This window comes from Macrotis lagotis, chromosome 8 (assembly GCF_037893015.1).
Source record: "Macrotis lagotis isolate mMagLag1 chromosome 8, bilby.v1.9.chrom.fasta, whole genome shotgun sequence".
NCBI classification, from domain to species: domain Eukaryota; kingdom Metazoa; phylum Chordata; class Mammalia; order Peramelemorphia; family Peramelidae; genus Macrotis; species Macrotis lagotis.
This window is the reverse complement of record NC_133665.1, coordinates 59,183,184-59,200,753: the sequence shown is the minus strand read 5'-3', so window position 1 is coordinate 59,200,753 and position 17,570 is coordinate 59,183,184. Positions and strand designations below refer to the sequence as shown.

The following is a 17,570-nucleotide window of genomic DNA, read 5'->3' as shown; positions in this document are numbered from 1 at the left end:
TATCAGAGCTATTTCTATTATTTTATAAGTCTCTTTCCACTCTTTTAATCCTCCTCCTTCCCTTCTTCCCTGTCTGAAATCAATTCACAATTGTAGAAGTACCTAGATGACACAGTGGATAGAGAGCTGGGCCTGGGAGTCAGGAAGACCTGAGTTCAAATTTAACTTCAGATACTTAACTATGTGACCCTGGGCTAGTCACTTGACTTTTGTTTGCCTCAGTTTCTTCAAGTGTATGTAGTGAATGTAGAGTAGTAGCAAGAGCCTGTTCTTGTGTGACTTGAAGGGAAGCAGAATAGATATCTCTACCCTCTTTTCATCCCTTCCCTCTTCTTTTCCTGACTGGAGAAGAGGCCATCATTCTAATCTCCTCAAAGAGACAACTGATCTAGGGGTAAGGTGATGAGAGCCTGCCCCAAATTGGGACAGTGTCTCTGAGGCTCAATGTAGCACCTGTATCAGCCATTTCTTCCTTTTTGGTTGGGGAAAAAACATTGAATATGGAGCTGGAAGACATGGCTTTGAATCTTGGCTCTTTCACTATTGAGGGCAAGTCACTTTTGACCTCACATGGCTTTGTTTCCTTAGATGTAAAATGAGGGATTTGAACTAGATGATCTTTAAAAAGCCCTTTCAGCTCTAAAGCCTATTAATAGCCTTGGGGCAGTCATGCCAAGGCCTATCAGGTGAAGTTGCTTTGGAAGAAATCTGCCTGGCAGGATCAGCAGTGCAGGTGGTTGAGCCAGAAAACAGAGGCCAGAGGAAGAAGAGGAATTCCTAGTTCTTCCACTGTACCCCTCACCCCCCCCATTCTCAAAGTCTTACTCCACAGCCCCTTGGGCTATGACTTGAAGACTGGTTCTTTGGCCCACTGCCTTCAGCTCCCCTCCTCTCCCTCTTCCCCAGCCCAGGCCATGCCCCTGAGCCTGTGCTCTGCCCCTGGCCTGCCCTTCTGTCCATCATGGGTGAAATGAATTCATCGAGAATAGAGCCAGGAGCTAAATTTGTGCCTGTGTCTGATCTTGGGCATTTGAAGCCATCAGCAGCCAGTTGAGGAGGTGCCCTTCTGCCCAGCAAGAACTTATGAGGCGGCCATGGTCAGTTTGAGCTTAGCTGGGGGTGGGTATGGTGGGGGTAGGGGTGGGCAGGGACAAAACAGATCCCCTCTAGAGGAACTATAATATCTTGTGCTCCTGGGCTGCCTCAGGGGATTCTTTGCCACCCCAGGCAAATACTGGGATCCAGAAGGCTAAGATTTTGCCGGTCTTTGTGGGATTTTTACTGACTGCACCAGGGAGTTCAGGGGCAGTCTGAGTGGTACTGAGGCCCTAAACAAAAAAACCTTAGTCTTTGAAGGCACAGCAGAAGGTGGGTATTTGTGTATATGTTACCAATGCTTATTTGATTCAAGCCTTAAGTGCCTTCCTTAAAAGCCTTGGGTTCTCAAAGACTCTGCCAGTGGCCATAAACTTGGCCTACATATAAAACTGGAAAGACTTTAGCAGATAACCTGGTAATTCAAAAAAGCTAATTGTCTGGTTGGTCACAAAGTGACCAACCTTAGCCACCCTGCTTTCTGAAAAAGGTCTCAGACTGGGGTGGTGGAGGGGATACCAACATGGAGGACTTTATAGATCCTGGGAAACTGAAGTTGGTGCAAGTCACTCTGAGATAAAGATAAAACAAGGCCATAGCTGCTCTCAGGAGCTTATAGTCTAGCAGTCACACATAGATGTGGATGGGAATATCTAGGGTCCCCATGTCAGTTGTAACTAGAAATGGTGCCATAGCTGCACACGTATAATCTATATCAAATTGTTTACCTTCTCATGGAGTGGGAAAGAAGGGAGGAAGGGAGAGAATTTGGAATTCAAAATTTAAAAAAAATGTTAAAAATGTTTTCTACCTATAACTGAGGGGGGAAAAAAATTAAATGTAAAAAAAATGTTGCCATAGGATTGGGGTGATGGTGGTACCTTTAAAGAACAGCCCATTCCATTTCAGTGCAATCATGATGTGATTGGGGGTGATCAGTCTGTTAGCAAATCTGTCTGGAGCCCAATGGCTTCCCAGGAGGATGGGAATCTTGAAAGGTAGCATTCAGGAGCCTGGCAAAGAGGAAAGTTGCTCTGTGTGGTGAAAGGTTAGTGGTGGGAATCTGATTGTGGTAGCTGGAAGATGTTCTAGGGAAAATTTTTTACTCCCCCCCTTATTTCAGTGTCCTAGGGGCTAGTCACCCCATTATAGTTGTAATTATATCTTCTACTAAGAACCCCCATCTTTGATGTATTGTTTCATTGTGTGTTTGTACATGTCAGTATATGTGTGTTTGTGTCCATGTCTCTAAGTATAAATGTGTGTGCATGTTGGCAGGTGTGTCTGTGACCATCTCTCTGAGTTGTTGGTTTTATTTATTTATAATTGCTAACAGCTAGCACATAGTAAATGCTTGAAGTTTGTTGATTGGTTGAGTGGTCAAAGGACACACTTATCAGACTGTATGTTGTAGAGCCAGAAGGGACAATCTGGTACAGTTCTGTCATTTGACATATGAGAAAACTGAGTCCTAGAAAGATGTCACCTGTCCAAGTTTAACTTCTTTCTACTATATCTTGGCAATAGCCTCTCTGTGTGTAGGTATCTGTGTATACAGTGGGTGTGCATATTTATGTTTCTGTGCATATATTTCTGCCTTTGGGTGCAATTGCATCTGTGTATATTGGGGTGATGGATTCTGTTTTCAAAGACTCCCATTTCAGTTTAATTTTTTCTTTCATTGTCTGAAATACAGCTGGAGAAGGAATGTAAAGTTCTGGGGACTCCAAAACATGCCTAAGTCTAAGCACAACTGGTCCCCACCCCAGCCCTTAACCTTGAAAATCTCCCTTTCTTCTGGCTGAAGAAGCCTTGAACCATGTTATCCCTTTCCTCTTCTCTGTCAAAGGATCTAGTGTCTTATTCACTCAGTTGTATTCTGCATTCAAAGAGAAAGAGAGAGAGAAGTGGGGGGGTGAGGAAGGAAAAGGGGGGAGTCTTCTTCTCTTTGAGACCCCACAATAACCCTTTGCCCACTTCATTGACTCTCCAGTCACATAGAAAGTTTTCAGCCCCTCGACATGGCCACCTGGGCTTCCTGCCCCAAAAGAGGAGCAAAAGGCACCGAGGGAAAGTGAAGACCTGGCCCCGGGATGACCCCAAAAAACCTGTCCATCTCACAGCCTTCCTGGGTTACAAAGCTGGCATGACCCACACCCTGCGTGAAGTCCACCGACCTGGCCTCAGTGAGTAAATAACAGGGGCTTGGGTAGGGGAACGCAGCATCATCACTTACCTGAGATATAGCCAATCTTTTGTAATAGAGCTATAACATGAAATTATATTCTGTTTGGCAATTTATTCTGCCTGAGAGCAAAAACAACAGGGTGACTGGGAGGAACAGAGGCCAGTCTTATTGCAGGTATAGTAAAACTAGGAAGGAAGATTGTACTCTAACCTCTCATCCTCTAGAACACAATTTTCATTCCCTATATACACTTCATGGGGAGAAGTTAAGTTTGGGGAGAGGGTCACTGTGTTAATGAAATACCAGGGATGGGGGCCAAAGGATGGCAATATAGTATCAATGCCTAGTAAAAGATTGAATTATGACACATGGATGAAGGCCAATGAGGGGTGAAATATGCTCTCACATCTAGCCCGAATATTGGCACTCTGGGGCAAACAAAGTCCTATTCACTGAAGCCTAGTTATAGTTTTGTCATTCAGACTCAGAATCTGAACCAATGACTATTTTTATTGCATTATGATCTGTAAATAATGCATTTGCTATTTCTGCTTTTTATATTTATTTATATTGTCTTTGTGCCCTAATACATGATCGGGTTTTGTAAAAGTTCCATGTTGCTCTGAGAAATACTTATATTCTTTAGAAGACACTGCAAGTCTTTTAGCTCTGGTTTCCCCAGAAATTTGTTCAGTTCAATATCAGATTCAGAATCTGAAAGATGGAATGATCCTCTATCTGATATAAGCTCTATATCTGATATAATCACCTCTATAGCATCCCTGGCAAATGGTTTTCTAGCTTCTCTTTAACAACTCTCAGTGATTGGGTTCAAACTATTTATTGTCCATTCTACTTGTCAGGTATTTCTTTTTAGTTTTTTGTTTTTTTTTTTCTTTGCAAGGCAAATGGGGTTAAGTGGCTTGCCCAAGGCCACACAGCTAGGTGATTATTAAGTGTCTGAGACCAGATTTGAACCCAGGTACTCCTGACTCCAAGGCCAGTGCTTTATCCACTACACCACCTAGCCGCCCCAGGTATTTCTTTTTCATACTGAGCTGAAACCTGTATCCCTATAATGTTTACCCACTTAAGTTATCTTTTCAGGGGTTAATAAGAACATCTTTCCATTGAATGACAGTCCTTTAGATATACAAATAACTTAAGGATGTTCTAGTATGGTCCATATTTCAAGGTGATGAATATATTTTGGGGCCAGAAATCCCCTCTACTCTCAACCTCTTACCTACTCACAGTGACCCTCTGGAGCTGTGATTACAGGCTCTCACTCAAGTCACCTGACCTTTCTTGGGTACCTCTCCCCCCAGAGGTGTCCAAAAGGGAGGAAGTGGAGGCTGTAACCATTGTGGAGACCCCACCCATGATTGTGGTAGGAATCGTAGGCTATGTGGCCACTCCACGGGGTCTTCGGAGCTTCAAGACTATCTTTGCAGAGCATCTAAGTGATGAGTGCCGGCGCCGTTTCTACAAGAACTGGTGAGTGGGACCATTAAAGCCAAAGTGACCAGGGACCTATATGCCCATGTGACAGAGTAATCTTGGTATAGAGCAATCCTGGAGAAAGGGGGCAATGAATGAATCTTGGCTGGATCAAATGACCAGTGAGATCATAGTGAATCCTGAGTGACCATGGAAGCTAATGACCGTGGCAATTGTAGTGACCATAAGGCAGGGTGACCACAGTCCAGAATGACTACTGAGCTAGCACATGGGGACTAGTGTCTGTGGGAACTGGAATGACCATCAGGCAGGGTGGATATACTCATGAATAATCGGGGCCCAGTTGACCATGGGAACTAAAGTAACCATTGAATGGGATAGGTGGGATGAGTGGGACCGTCTCTACCTTTAGGTACAAGAGCAAGAAGAAGGCATTCACCAAGGCCTGCCAGAAATGGCGAGATGAAGATGGAAAGAAGCGTCTACAGAAAGACTTTGCCTCCATGAAGAAATACTGCAAAGTCATTCGTGTTATTGTCCACACCCAGGTCAGTCTGGTTGCAACTCTGAATGGTTCCCATTCTGGGCAGGTGTTGAGTACCCATGGGACCCTTCTCAGTTCAGCACTTGTTTCAAATGTCAGACTAAAAATAGTTTGAGTCCCAGCTCAAGGGAGGAGTTTGCCAAATTGTGCAGATCTGTGAGTTAAGATGAAGAGTAAACTTTGTCTTGGGGTTAGAGATCTTGTGCTCTGCTCCACAGCTAAGCTGCAGGGGCCCTAGGGCAAGTACTTTCCATAACTTTTTACCTCAGTTTCCCCACTTCTAAAACATATACAATTCCTTGAAAGGAAAGAGGGAAGTGGACTTTAGGGGTCGAGTAACAAAGTTTATAAAGCTTAAAAGAAATGAGAATGGAAATAAAAGCAACCCAAGATCATCCACACTGAGTGGGGTGGAGGGGTGGAAGCATAGGATTGATTGAGACCATTGGAAAAATCTCGGAATCCAGAAGTCCTGGTGTTTTAAAGTAAACATGATATAACTTTTAAAATTTTTATTTTTTATTTTAAACATTTCTTTCTTTGTAATTTTGATTCTTTCCCTTCCTCCTACTCCTTCCCCACTCACTGAGAAGTCAACAATATGATATTAATTATGCGTGTGAAATCATGAAAAACATTTCCTCTGAGTCCAATTTTATTTTAGCCCCAACCTAAACAAACAGAATTCAGAAAATATGTCTATTGTTTATTTAAAAAGTTATAGCATGTTGTGAAAGAGTACTATTTTGCTATAAGAATTGATGAGGGAGTGGTTTCAGAAAACACATATTAGTTATATAAACAGATGCAAAGTGAAGTGAGAAGAACCAGTAATAACAGTAATATGGTAATGATGATCAACTGTGAAAGACTTGGCTCCTCTTATCAATTCATTGATCCATCTAAGACAGTTCCAAAAGACTCCAAAGAGACAAATGAATTAAACATTGGTTCTTACTGAAGGGTATGCCTTGCTTTTCCTGGAAAGTTGCCTATAAATTAAATGTTATAATCGTAAATCTGCTCTTTAACAGGATCCTCTTGTAAAATGTCCTTTTCTAAAACTACTTCCTACCTCTAAAGTATGCCAGGGAGAAATCTTGTTGCTATGGGGAGGAGAGGAGTTGAGTAAAGGGACTCCTGCCTATATTGTCCAGAGTATAAGTTGCCCTTGAATGATAAAGAACAGAAATGGCATGATCAGGTCGGTGCCATCTGGGATCTATCTTGAACAGATGAAGTTGCTGCCATTCCGGCAAAAGAAGGCTCACATCATGGAGATCCAGTTGAATGGTGGTAGCATAGCTGAGAAGGTGGAATGGGCTCGAGCACGACTAGAGAAGCAAGTGTCAGTGCACAACGTCTTCAGCCAGAGTGAGGTGATTGATGTGATTGCGGTTACCAAAGGCCGTGGCATGAAAGGTAATGCCCCAACAGTTGGGTTGAAGGGAAATGAGGTTGATGCAGAGTGAAAGAGACAGAAAAGGCTTTTGAGAGGAGGCCTGTCTTATAATAAATCAGTACTTTTGGAACTTCTCTCTTTTCTTAATCTGAAGTTGTTCAATTAGGGAAAGGAGATTCTGATTCTCTACTTTGTGGGATTGGGGGAAAGACAGAGAAGGAGGAAACTCAGATTTCAAGTCACTAAGGGACTTGAAATAGGAGTAAAAGTTCATACAATAAAAACAGAACAAGGTAGGGAAGGTTGGATTGTGGCTAAAATGGGACATCAGTGTAAACTAAAGTGGCTAGGGATGATTTCTGACCCCTGCGGAATGACTTAACTCCTGGGTAGGTGTTGCATTATTTCTGCTTCCTCTGACCCTGTCAGTGAACCAGGCCCACTAGGGGCTCCTACAGAAGACTCATTACTTCTCTTACTCTTTCCAGGGGTCACCAGCCGTTGGCATGCCAAGAAACTCCCACGAAAAACACACAAGGGACTGCGTAAGGTGGCTTGTATTGGTGCCTGGCACCCTGCAAGGGTGGGTTACTCCATTGCTCGAGCTGGCCAGAAAGGTTACCATCACCGGACAGAACTCAATAAGAAGGTGCCCACAGTTTCTAGTCATTTCCTATAGCTGTCTTCCTTTTGCCTATATTCTCTTTTATTCATTCATACATCTATTCATCTCTTCACTGAATCACTCATTCATTTCTTTCACTTATTAGTGAACTCACACATTCAATCAATGAATGAATTCACACATTAGTGAAATCTCACATTAATTAATTCATTGATATGTTATTCATTACTTTGTGAGTTTTTTAGTTCAAATTGGTAATAAATAAATTTGCAATACCTACTTACTTAATATTCAATTTCAGAGAGAATAAGTCCAAGAGGGAGCTAGATAGAGCAAGATCCATATTGAGCAGTTCAAAGGTGAACTGATAATCTACCTCTGAGCAGTGATTGTACATATTTGTGGCTTTAATATTCCTGGTTTCTAAAAGGCAGATGGTAGGGCAAGGCCAAGTGATTAACTTCTGAGGGGAATTGACTACCTTACCCTTATGTTCAGATCTACCGAATTGGCCATGGGATCCACATAAAGGATGGAAAAGTGGTTAAGAACAATGCATCCACCAGCTATGATGTGACAGACAAATCCATTACACCCCTGGTGAGTGACAGACTGGTAGAGACCCCCCTGCCCCCCCCCCCATCATGAGATAACCAGGTAATGACCGAGAGCTTTTATCTCTGTCTTTGCACTGATCATTAACCAATGTGAGTCTAACCAATGTGAGTCTTTGGCTCTCTCACCCTTCAGCTGGAGGAAAAAAGGTAGGAGGCAGAGGTATTCGGATTGTCTGAAAGGCCTAGTTAGCTCAGGACCAACTTTTAGGCCCTGTCCCCAAGTCTCTATGGCATCTATATTTAAAGGGGGTAGAGGGAGGGTAGGAAACAGGAAAATGAACAGCTGTTGGCTTCCCCTCTCTTGGAATTGGATACTGTACCCTTCTTATTTCTGACTCTGATTCTGGTGCCCAATCTGTCCTAGGGGGGTTTCCCACACTATGGCGAAGTGAATAATGACTTCGTGATGCTGAAGGGTTGCATTGCTGGGACCAAGAAGCGTGTCATCACTCTCCGAAAGGTCAGGAAAGGAGAGCAGCCACCTCGGGACAGGGAAAGAATGAATGCACTGATCCTGTTGGTCTTTTTTTTTTATTTAAGGCAATGGGGTTAAGTGACTTGTCCAAGGTCACACAGCTAGGCATTATTAAATGTTTGAGGTTGGATTTAAACTCAGGTCCTCCTGACCCTCTCTATTTATTGCACCACCTAGTTGCCTATTCCTGTTGGTTTTTATGAGGCCCTCATATTGTGTGGTTTTGTTTTTGGCAGGAAGAGGAAACAGGACCCTGCTCTCTAGTTCCCATACTTGGGAGGCAGACCTTGCCTTCAGGGAGTAGGGAGATATAGAAGCAGACCCAGGCTTTAACCTCATAGTTGGGGAATAGGGTGGTTGAGGGTAAGATAGGCACAGATAGAAGTTACAGAACAGGAAAGGAGAGGCTACAATTGAGAGGCTTAGACTCAGGCCTTTAGGGGGTCGGAATTGGGAGATAAGTGATGACTAGAATGATCAGAGAAGACTTCTTGAAGGAAGTGGCCTTGAGTGGTAAAGTCTTTTAGGCAAGGGTTAGCTTGATAGTACAATGGATAAAACACTGGCCCTAGAGTCAGGAGGACCTGAATTCAAATCCAGCCTCAGATACTTAGTAATTGCCTAGCTGTGTGACCTTGGGCAAGTCACTTAACCCCATTGCCTTAATTTTTAAAAAATTAATAAAAAAACATGCTCTGTGATCTTGGTTAAGTCACTTAACTCCACTGACTTACAAAAACCAAAGTGTGGGGGGGAGACATTTAGGCAGAGGGAAGAGAAATTCTAAATCCACTATTAAAGATAGTGTCAGAGTTGAGAGGGGCATGAGGAACTGAGGAGAGTCCAGGGACAATTTCTCACATCATAGGTCTGAGTTCAGAGATAGGCCTTGGAGGTTGCGATCATGACCTTCCTTAAGCTCTAGTTTGAGCCCACTTCTACCCCCTTCTCTAGTCCCTCCTGGTGCACCGAAGCCGGCGGGCTCTGGAAAACATTGAGCTAAAATTCATTGATACCACCTCAAAGTTTGGACATGGAAGATTTCAAACAGCCCAGGAGAAGAGAGCTTTCATGGTAAGCTATGGCTCAGGCCTTGATCCCTACCTTCCCACTGGCCGGAAAGCCTCTTTAGCCCCTGAATCCTTTTAAGGACTAGACCCCTTTCAATTTCTGAATTCTCCCAGCATTAGCTTCCAACCAAAGGTCAAGTGGATTAGTGGTCAACTAAAGCAAGTGAGATAAAGGGAGGGTAGGGGATAATGGAGGAAAGAGTCTTGTGCCTCCCATAAATTCAGACCCTAGTTTATATGTCCCTGCCTTATACAATGAAAGAAAGGCTGTTAGCCTAGCCTTGGGAGAGGAGGGTAGGCAGAAGAGGGGTTTGTACCCAGGATATTCAGTTTGGGATTTTCAGTGGGGAGGCCCTGAAGAGCCTTCTAAATCTGTAATGGATGAGTGAATGAATAAGGAAGCAGAGTCAATGAGCGAATGAATTAATGAATAGGGTGAATGAACTCAGTTGAATGATGATAAAAGTAGTATACTAAGCCTCCTATATAGTTATCTGTATCACATAAGTGCATAAGAGGACATGTATGAGAAGGCCAGATGACAGCAAGAATAGCATTCTCTTTCTCTCAATCTCTCTTTTTCTTTCTAATCTTTCTCTCTCAATTTCTCCTCCTCTTTTCCTCCCAACCAGGGTCCTCAGAAGAAACACCTTGAAAGGGAGAAGACTGAAGCATTAGCTGCAGCAGCAGCAGCAGCGGGTGACCTCTGAGACAGAAGAAACCAGGCATCTAGAGTAGACCCCTTCCCTAGCAGAGAGCCTCTCATCAATAAAGGAAACTGTAGGGAAAAATTCAATAAGAAGTCATATTTTTCTTTGTATAGTACCCACCTTCTGACTATTATATGTGTGTCTGCTGAACACTTCTCCAAGTTCAAAATAAGTTAAGGACAGTAGTTCATAAACCCTCATCAATGTATTTCTTTTACCTGTCATCTGAAAGACTGATGTTAGCTCAAAGCAAAAAAAAAAAAAAAAGAAATCAAATGAACTATCTTAGCAAGATAGTTAGCAAGGAAGGTTTCCCCCATAAACATAATTTTATACTCTTTCAAAGGTGGTGGTACAGTGGATAAAGTGGAGCCTACAATCAGGAAGACCTGAGGTCAACCAGCTTCAGCCACTTACTGGCTATGTGACTCTGGGCAAGTCACTTAATCTCTCCCAGTCTCAGTTTCCTCAACTGTAAAATGGGATAATTATAACCCTTTCCTCTCGGGGTTATTGAGAGGATCCAATGAAATTTATACCCCTCCCCGAAAGCATTTAGAACAGTTTCTAACACATAGTAGACGATATATAAATACTTATTCCCTTTCCTGTTCTCTGGGGGAAGAGACACACATAGGAAAGAAGTGTGACTAAGAAATATACGGGCGGGGGGGAAATATATATTTAAATATTAGCCTGAAGCCCATATATGTGTGTATGTGTGTATGTGTGTGTGTGTGTATCTAGATATATACACATATAATTCTAAATGTGAAAAGATAAATTTAAGCCCCTACATATATATGTGTATCTACATATATACATATGATATCTAAATATAAAAAACTATAATCTCTTACATATATGTATATCTACATATATACCATGTATGATATCTAATTATAAGACCGATACATATGTCCCTGTATATCTAACACATATCTGATATCTAAATTCAAGCACCTACATATATTTGTATATCTACATATACACATATATGATATCTAAATATAAAACAAACAAAAATAAACTCCTATATATATATCTGTCTAAATATATCATATACACACATATTCCTCACCACAAATATTTGTATATGTATGGAGAAGGGAGAGAGAGAGAGAGAGAGAGAGAGAGAGAGAGAGAGAGAGAGAGTGAGCAGCATGTGGTCAAAGCACATTTTTGTCAGGAACAAGTGGTGAGATCATCTGTCCAAATACTTTCTTTGGTGAGCTGGGGTTCCCTGTTCTCTGTCCATTGCTACTTAGTGGAAACCTCTGCTATTCAATGTTTCTGCTACTAACATCTAGTCTTCAATTCTATCTCATCCCTCCCCAAAAACTTCATTGCTTTCTGCTCCCCACTGCTAGATTGCAGCTACCACTCAGACTCCCCTCTTTTAAAACTGAATCCTCAGCTATCACCCACTTCTATTTCTAGCCATGTCTAGCAAAACAGGCTAAGATTGTTTGTACTGTTTTGCTGGGTGCCAGTGCTGTGATCAAAATTTCCTATTAACCTTTTAACCAAAATCTGGTTATGGATTAGAAAAGCCCTTTCCATCTTTGTCATGGTCTGCAAAACATCTTGGGGATTTCATATAATAAACTGCAAAGAATATGGGGTAACAATATTCTTTTCAAAACATAAAATGCTCTTGGTTACCATGCAAATCAACTTGGAACAGAACCTAAAGAGTTATTTGGATCCTCATTCTATCGATTAATTCCTCATTTACTAAGTGCCTACTAAGGTTCAGGCCCCATAGTAAGCACTGAAGGTGCAAAAAAAAAAAAATAAAACAATCTTATCCCTCAAGGAGTTTCCATTCTAATAGGGGAAACAACATGCAAACAACTATGGACAAGGAAAATATCTACAGGATAAATTGGAAATAATCAACAGAGGGAAGGCACTAGATTTAAGATTCAAGGTGAGCTTTTAACTGGGACTTGATGAAGTCCTGAGAAGTCAGGAGGGGAGAGCATTCTAGGCCGGGCACAGTCAGAGAAAATGCCTTATTCTATGCTTTTGTCTTTGTTTTTTTCTGACAGTAATATTTCCCTATAGTGTAATGATTTTTGTGTTAGGGAGATTTACCTTATCTCTTCTTCTGTCAGGGTTCCCTATGGTGGGAATCATGGGAAGGGACTGGAACCCTGACAGAGTTGGGTCTGCCAGACAGAGAGAGAGAGCACTGGTTTGGGATTCAGAGGCCCTGAGTTCAAATCTTACTTCCCAACACTGATTAGTTGTGTCTATGGCTATGGCTAAGTCATTTCATTTCTGAGGGTTAGTTTCCTGATTTGTAATATGAAAGGTTTGGATCAGATTATCTTGAAGGCCCTTTCTAGCTTTAGAGTTGTTGAAACAGTTACCTCTTCCCCATTGGAATATGGGACAACAGACTCCAGTCTTAGGGCTATCATCCCCTCCCCCTCACTCCTATACCTTCAAACATAAGCACTCTTGTATACAAATTGGAACCTGCCTTCTTTTTTATTTCTTTTTTCTTTTATAAATGGTACTTTATATTTCCAATTACACATAAAGAGAATTCTTAACATTTATTTTATTTTGTTTGTTGTTTTTGTGAGGCAACAGGATTAAGTAACTTGTCCAAGGTCACACAGTGAGTATCAAGTGCCTGAAGCTGAATTTGAACTCAAATCTTCCTGACTCCAAGGCTGGAGCTCTATCTATTGTGCTACTAACTGCCTCAACATTTTAAAAAAAATTTATTTTTTAAAAATTTTAAATTTCAATTTTTCTCCTTTCCTCCCCTCTTCCCTTCTTAAAACAATAGCAATCTGTATGTTATATGTGTACAATCGATATTAGTCATGTTGTGAGAGAAGAAACAGACCGAAATGGAAAAAACTATGAAAAAATAAAGTGAACATAACATAATTCCATCTGCATTCAACTTCATAGTTCTTCATAGCTGATCATCACACAAGGATGCTGTTAGGATGTACAGTGGTTCTCCTGGTACTGTTCACTTCACTTAGTATCAGTTTTGTAAGTCTTTCCAGGGAACCTGCCTTCTTTCTGATGTTGAGGCATTTCAGAGCTCTGAGAGGTTTGATATAAACTCAAACAGGTGAGTATTTTATGTGAAGAATGTGAAAATATGAAAACTATGGAGTATGTGGGGATGGGGTGCAATGAGTCAGGGATCTACCATTGGACTTATAGTCAAGAGACCTGAGTTCAAATGCCATGCCTCAGACAGTTGATAACAATGCTACTGGGTGGAAATGACTGAAACTTTCACAAACAATTTGTTGGCCTTCAGTCATATTAGTTACATCAAACTTTTTGTGACCCCCATTTAGGATTTTCTTGGTAAAGAGACTGGAGTAGTCTGCCATTTCCTTTCTTCTTCTTCTTCTTCTTCTTCTTCTTCTTCTTCTTCTTCTTCTACTTCTTCTTCTTCTTTCTTCTTCTGGTTTTTGCAAGGCAAATGGGGTTAAGTGGCTTGCCCAAGGCCACACAGCTAGGCAATTATTAAGTGTCTGAGACCGGATTTGAACCCAGGTACTCCTGATTCCAGGGCTGGTGCTTTATCCACTTTGCCACCTAGCTGCCCCAACCATTTTCTTCTCTAGGTCATTTTACAGCTGAGAAACTGAAGCAAACATGATTAAATGTCTTTCCCAGGATCACACAGATAGTAAATATTTGAATCCAGATTTGATCTCAGGTCTTCCTGACTCCAGAGCTGATGCTCTATCTGTTATGCTACCTGGCTGTCCAAACCTTTGTTTTTTCATGAAGAGAAACTGAGTCACAAAAGTCTAAGCATAGTGACCAAAGATACATCTCCCAATTGGAACAATATTTTATATAGTTTGGTTACTTAAGTTCATTGTATAGGGTTTACCAGTGTCAATTAAATTAGGACTGATTGGTCCATAATTACATTGACCTGCAAAAGATGAGTTCTCCAGAATCTATAGTGAATGGAATAAAGTCTGATATTTCTTCAGAAGAATATTATAGATTAGAATAAGTTGAGCTATGGGATATGTCTCTTCTGCCCCTCCTCCCCTGACAAGCAGCTTCTGGCATGTTGGTGAATGTTACCATGACCAAAATGTAAAGAGAAAACTGACCTTACTCCTTATCTACTTAGTCCAGATGTCCATACATTTCTCAGGGCTAGAGGACAAACATGTCTCTGAATTACATGCTTTTCTTTAAATTAGCTTACATGCTTAGATTGTAAAGACCACATTCTTAACTAATGAGGATGGGTCAGTGGGGGGGGGTCGAGTTAGGAATCACATATATTGCTTCTGATGCTTGTACCTCGTTGCTTCACTCTGCCATATGCATGGTTGAGTTGATGCCTGCTTCTCGAGAATAGAATACTTTTCTCTTAATACCTTGAGAAATCTCCAAAATTTATTAGGTGAGAGTACATACCACACAATAGCAACAAGGAAAATACAGAATTGAACATCCTCTGGAAAGTCCCCAGTCAGATAACCTAACCATGCCCCCCACCCCCATCCATTCCTACCCCTCACTAGAAAGATCCAGTGATAGAAAAAACATCTCCTGACTGGGCTGCATCATTTCCCATCAATCTTATCTACCTCAAGGGAAAGTCTCAGAACAGTCTCTCACAATCTCTTCCAAACTTTTCTACTAAGACCTATATAAAATAAATCCAAATCTAAGCCCTAGAAATTGGTTATAATGATTACTAAACTCTTCATTATTAATCAATCAGTAATCAATAATCAATTTCACAATTTACTCAACTATAAAATGGGATAATGGTACTTGGACTGCCTATATAACAGGATTATTGTGAGGAAATTGCTTCAAAAACTTTCTAAGTTTGAATTTTTATTCTTATTTATGTTCATGTGTGTTACATCTTTCTAAAGAGCTTTGATTTACATACAATTCCCTAGAAATGTATCAGTTGCAGAAAAATGAGGAGTACTTACGCAGCAAAATCAATACTTTGGAATTTTTATGTATTTTGGTATGACCTGGAATAAAGATATATTGAGTGAGGGAATCAAGCTTGATGAGTTCAATAGCAAAATGCGCTTAATCAAAGCAGAAAAGCAAAGTAAATATAAGTGAATAAATATAAATTTGTTTCCAAGGGAGAGTCGGTCAACTCTTCATCTAATCTTTCTGGGCTCCTAGTATTGCAGGAGAGGATATATTCAAGTGATCTCATGCCATCTGCACTGAGGGCAGAAACTGTTCTTTCTGGTTTTTCTTTTTTTTTAAATTTGTTTTTCCAACTACATACAATGGTAGTTTTTAACCATCATTTCTTTTTTTTTAAGATCTTGAGTTTTACATTTTTCTCCCTTCCTCCCTCCCTTGCCTCTCCCTTCCCCTTGACATGCTAAACAATAGATCCATATTGATCAGATTGTGAGAGAAGAATCAAATCCAAACAGAAGAAATAAGACACTATATAGAAAAAAATGACATAATATATAAGACAAATTTTAAAAATTGAAGATATGGTTTGATTTTCATTTAAACTCCACTGTTCCTTCTCTGGATATGAATGGTAAGTCGTTTAAAGTTGTCTTTGATTATTGTACTGCTGAAATGAACAAGTTCATCACAGTTGATCATCACCATCTGTGGTTGTTAGCATATGTGATGTTCTTCTGATTCTGCTTACTTCACTCCATCAATTCATGCAAGTCTTTCCAGGCTTTTCTGAAATCCCATTCCTCATGATTTCTTATAGAACAATATTGTTCCATCACATACTTTTACCACAGTTAATACAGTCATTCCCTAGATGGGCATCTCCTCAATTTTCAATTCTTTGTCACTACAAAAATAGTTGCTATGAATATTTTGTACATGTGGGATTTTTTTTTTTACCCTTTTTTCATGATCTCTTCAGGATACAGACCCAGTGGTGGTATTGCTGAATCAAAGGGTGTGTACAGTTTTATTACTCTTTGGGCATTATTCCAAATTGCTCTCCAGAAAGATTGGCTCAGTGCAGCAATTGTTTTTTGCCTCTTTGCATCCTCAACTCTTTTTTTTTTTTTCTTTTTAGGTTTTTGCAAGTCAAATGGGGTTAAGTGGTTTGCCCAAGACCACACAGCTAGGTAATTATTAAGCGTCTGAGGTCGGATTTGAACTCAGGTACAGGATCGTGACTCCAGGGCTGGTGTGCTATCCACTGTGCCACCTAACTACCCCCACCCTCGACTCTTTTTTTTTTTTAGGGTTTTTTTTTTTTTTGCAAGGCAATGGGGTTAAGTGGCTTGCCCAAGGCCACACAGCTAGGTAATTATACCCTCGACTCTTAATAAATGTTTACTGATTGATTGACTAGTCAGCTTCCCCTTCAGTTTCAGTATGACAGATTAATTAAATAGCACTGGCTCCCCTTCAGGGACATGGCCAAATACTGAAATCTTTTGCCACAGTTCAAGATGCCAGAATCTGAATGACATGGTCAGCTGTACACTGCTTGCTTTCTCTCCATGCAATTATCCTTTCACCTGCTCCCATCACCAGTGCTGTCTGCATTTTTGTTGTCTAAGCCAGGCTTTGGCACAAAATCCCCTGAAATACCTCTGAAATCTTTAATACTGCAGCGCTTCCCATCCCAGTCACAATCACTGCTAGTTGATGTAACCATGCTAAGACCTCACCATATCCTTCTGGAAAGGGTAGATGACAATGAGGTAAGTATTTATATGGTGCTTTAAGGTTTGCAAATAACTTTTAAAATATTATTTCTTTTATTATTCCTATTTTATGGATAAGAAAACTGAGGAAAGTAGAGGTGAGTGACTTGCCCAGTTTTTAAGTGTTTGAGGCAGAATTGGAACTCAAGTCTTTCTGACTAGACCATTCTGTTGTCTAGGTGCTTATTTAGAGAAATTTTTCTAATTCTCAAGTCCTGTGGGAAATGAAACCCATGAACATCCTAAGTAATATCTATCTATCTATCTATCTATCCATCTATCTATCTATCTATCTATATCTGCAATTACTACAAATCATACCAGGCACACGTTTGAAAACAAATGGTATAAACATTCATCATTTGGAATACAGCATAATCATGGCTAATTGTCCCAAATATATAACTTCTACATTATAATTATTTGCATATAATAGACCAGACAGATTCAATGCATATAACAATGTATTAATTTAAAGTCGCACAATTTAAACCAAATGAATGTCACATATTATATGCAATGTAGCAATATCTAGCACTACATGTTACGATTATTTACCAAGCACATATATACATAAATACAAAATATATTCTCAATGAGCATCAACTAGTTACTTATATAACCAACTCTTCCATTACTCCTGTACCATAAGGAGTCATCCTCATCACTGGGCAGACAGTTCTGA

The 17,570-nt window shown here is 40.6% G+C and overlaps 1 protein-coding gene across 2 annotated transcripts; it reads left to right on the top strand.

Annotated features, from left to right (window-relative positions):
* Positions 1-989: 989 nt before the first annotated feature.
* Positions 990-13,102, top strand: RPL3L (ribosomal protein L3 like). Of its 2 annotated transcripts, none has more exons than XM_074197211.1 (10): positions 990-1,097; positions 3,089-3,281; positions 4,612-4,780; positions 5,157-5,292; positions 6,524-6,710; positions 7,179-7,339; positions 7,814-7,915; positions 8,297-8,392; positions 9,362-9,481; positions 10,110-13,102. In XM_074197211.1, the coding sequence occupies exons 1-10, from the start codon at positions 1,095-1,097 to the stop codon at positions 10,185-10,187; spliced, it is 1,245 nt and encodes a 414-aa protein (XP_074053312.1). In that variant the 5' UTR covers positions 990-1,094; the 3' UTR covers positions 10,188-13,102. The 2 variants fall into 2 exon arrangements, with proteins under 2 accessions (XP_074053312.1, XP_074053313.1); XM_074197212.1 differs by lacking the exon at positions 990-1,097 and adding an exon at positions 1,186-1,368.
* Positions 13,103-17,570: the final 4,468 nt, after the last annotated feature.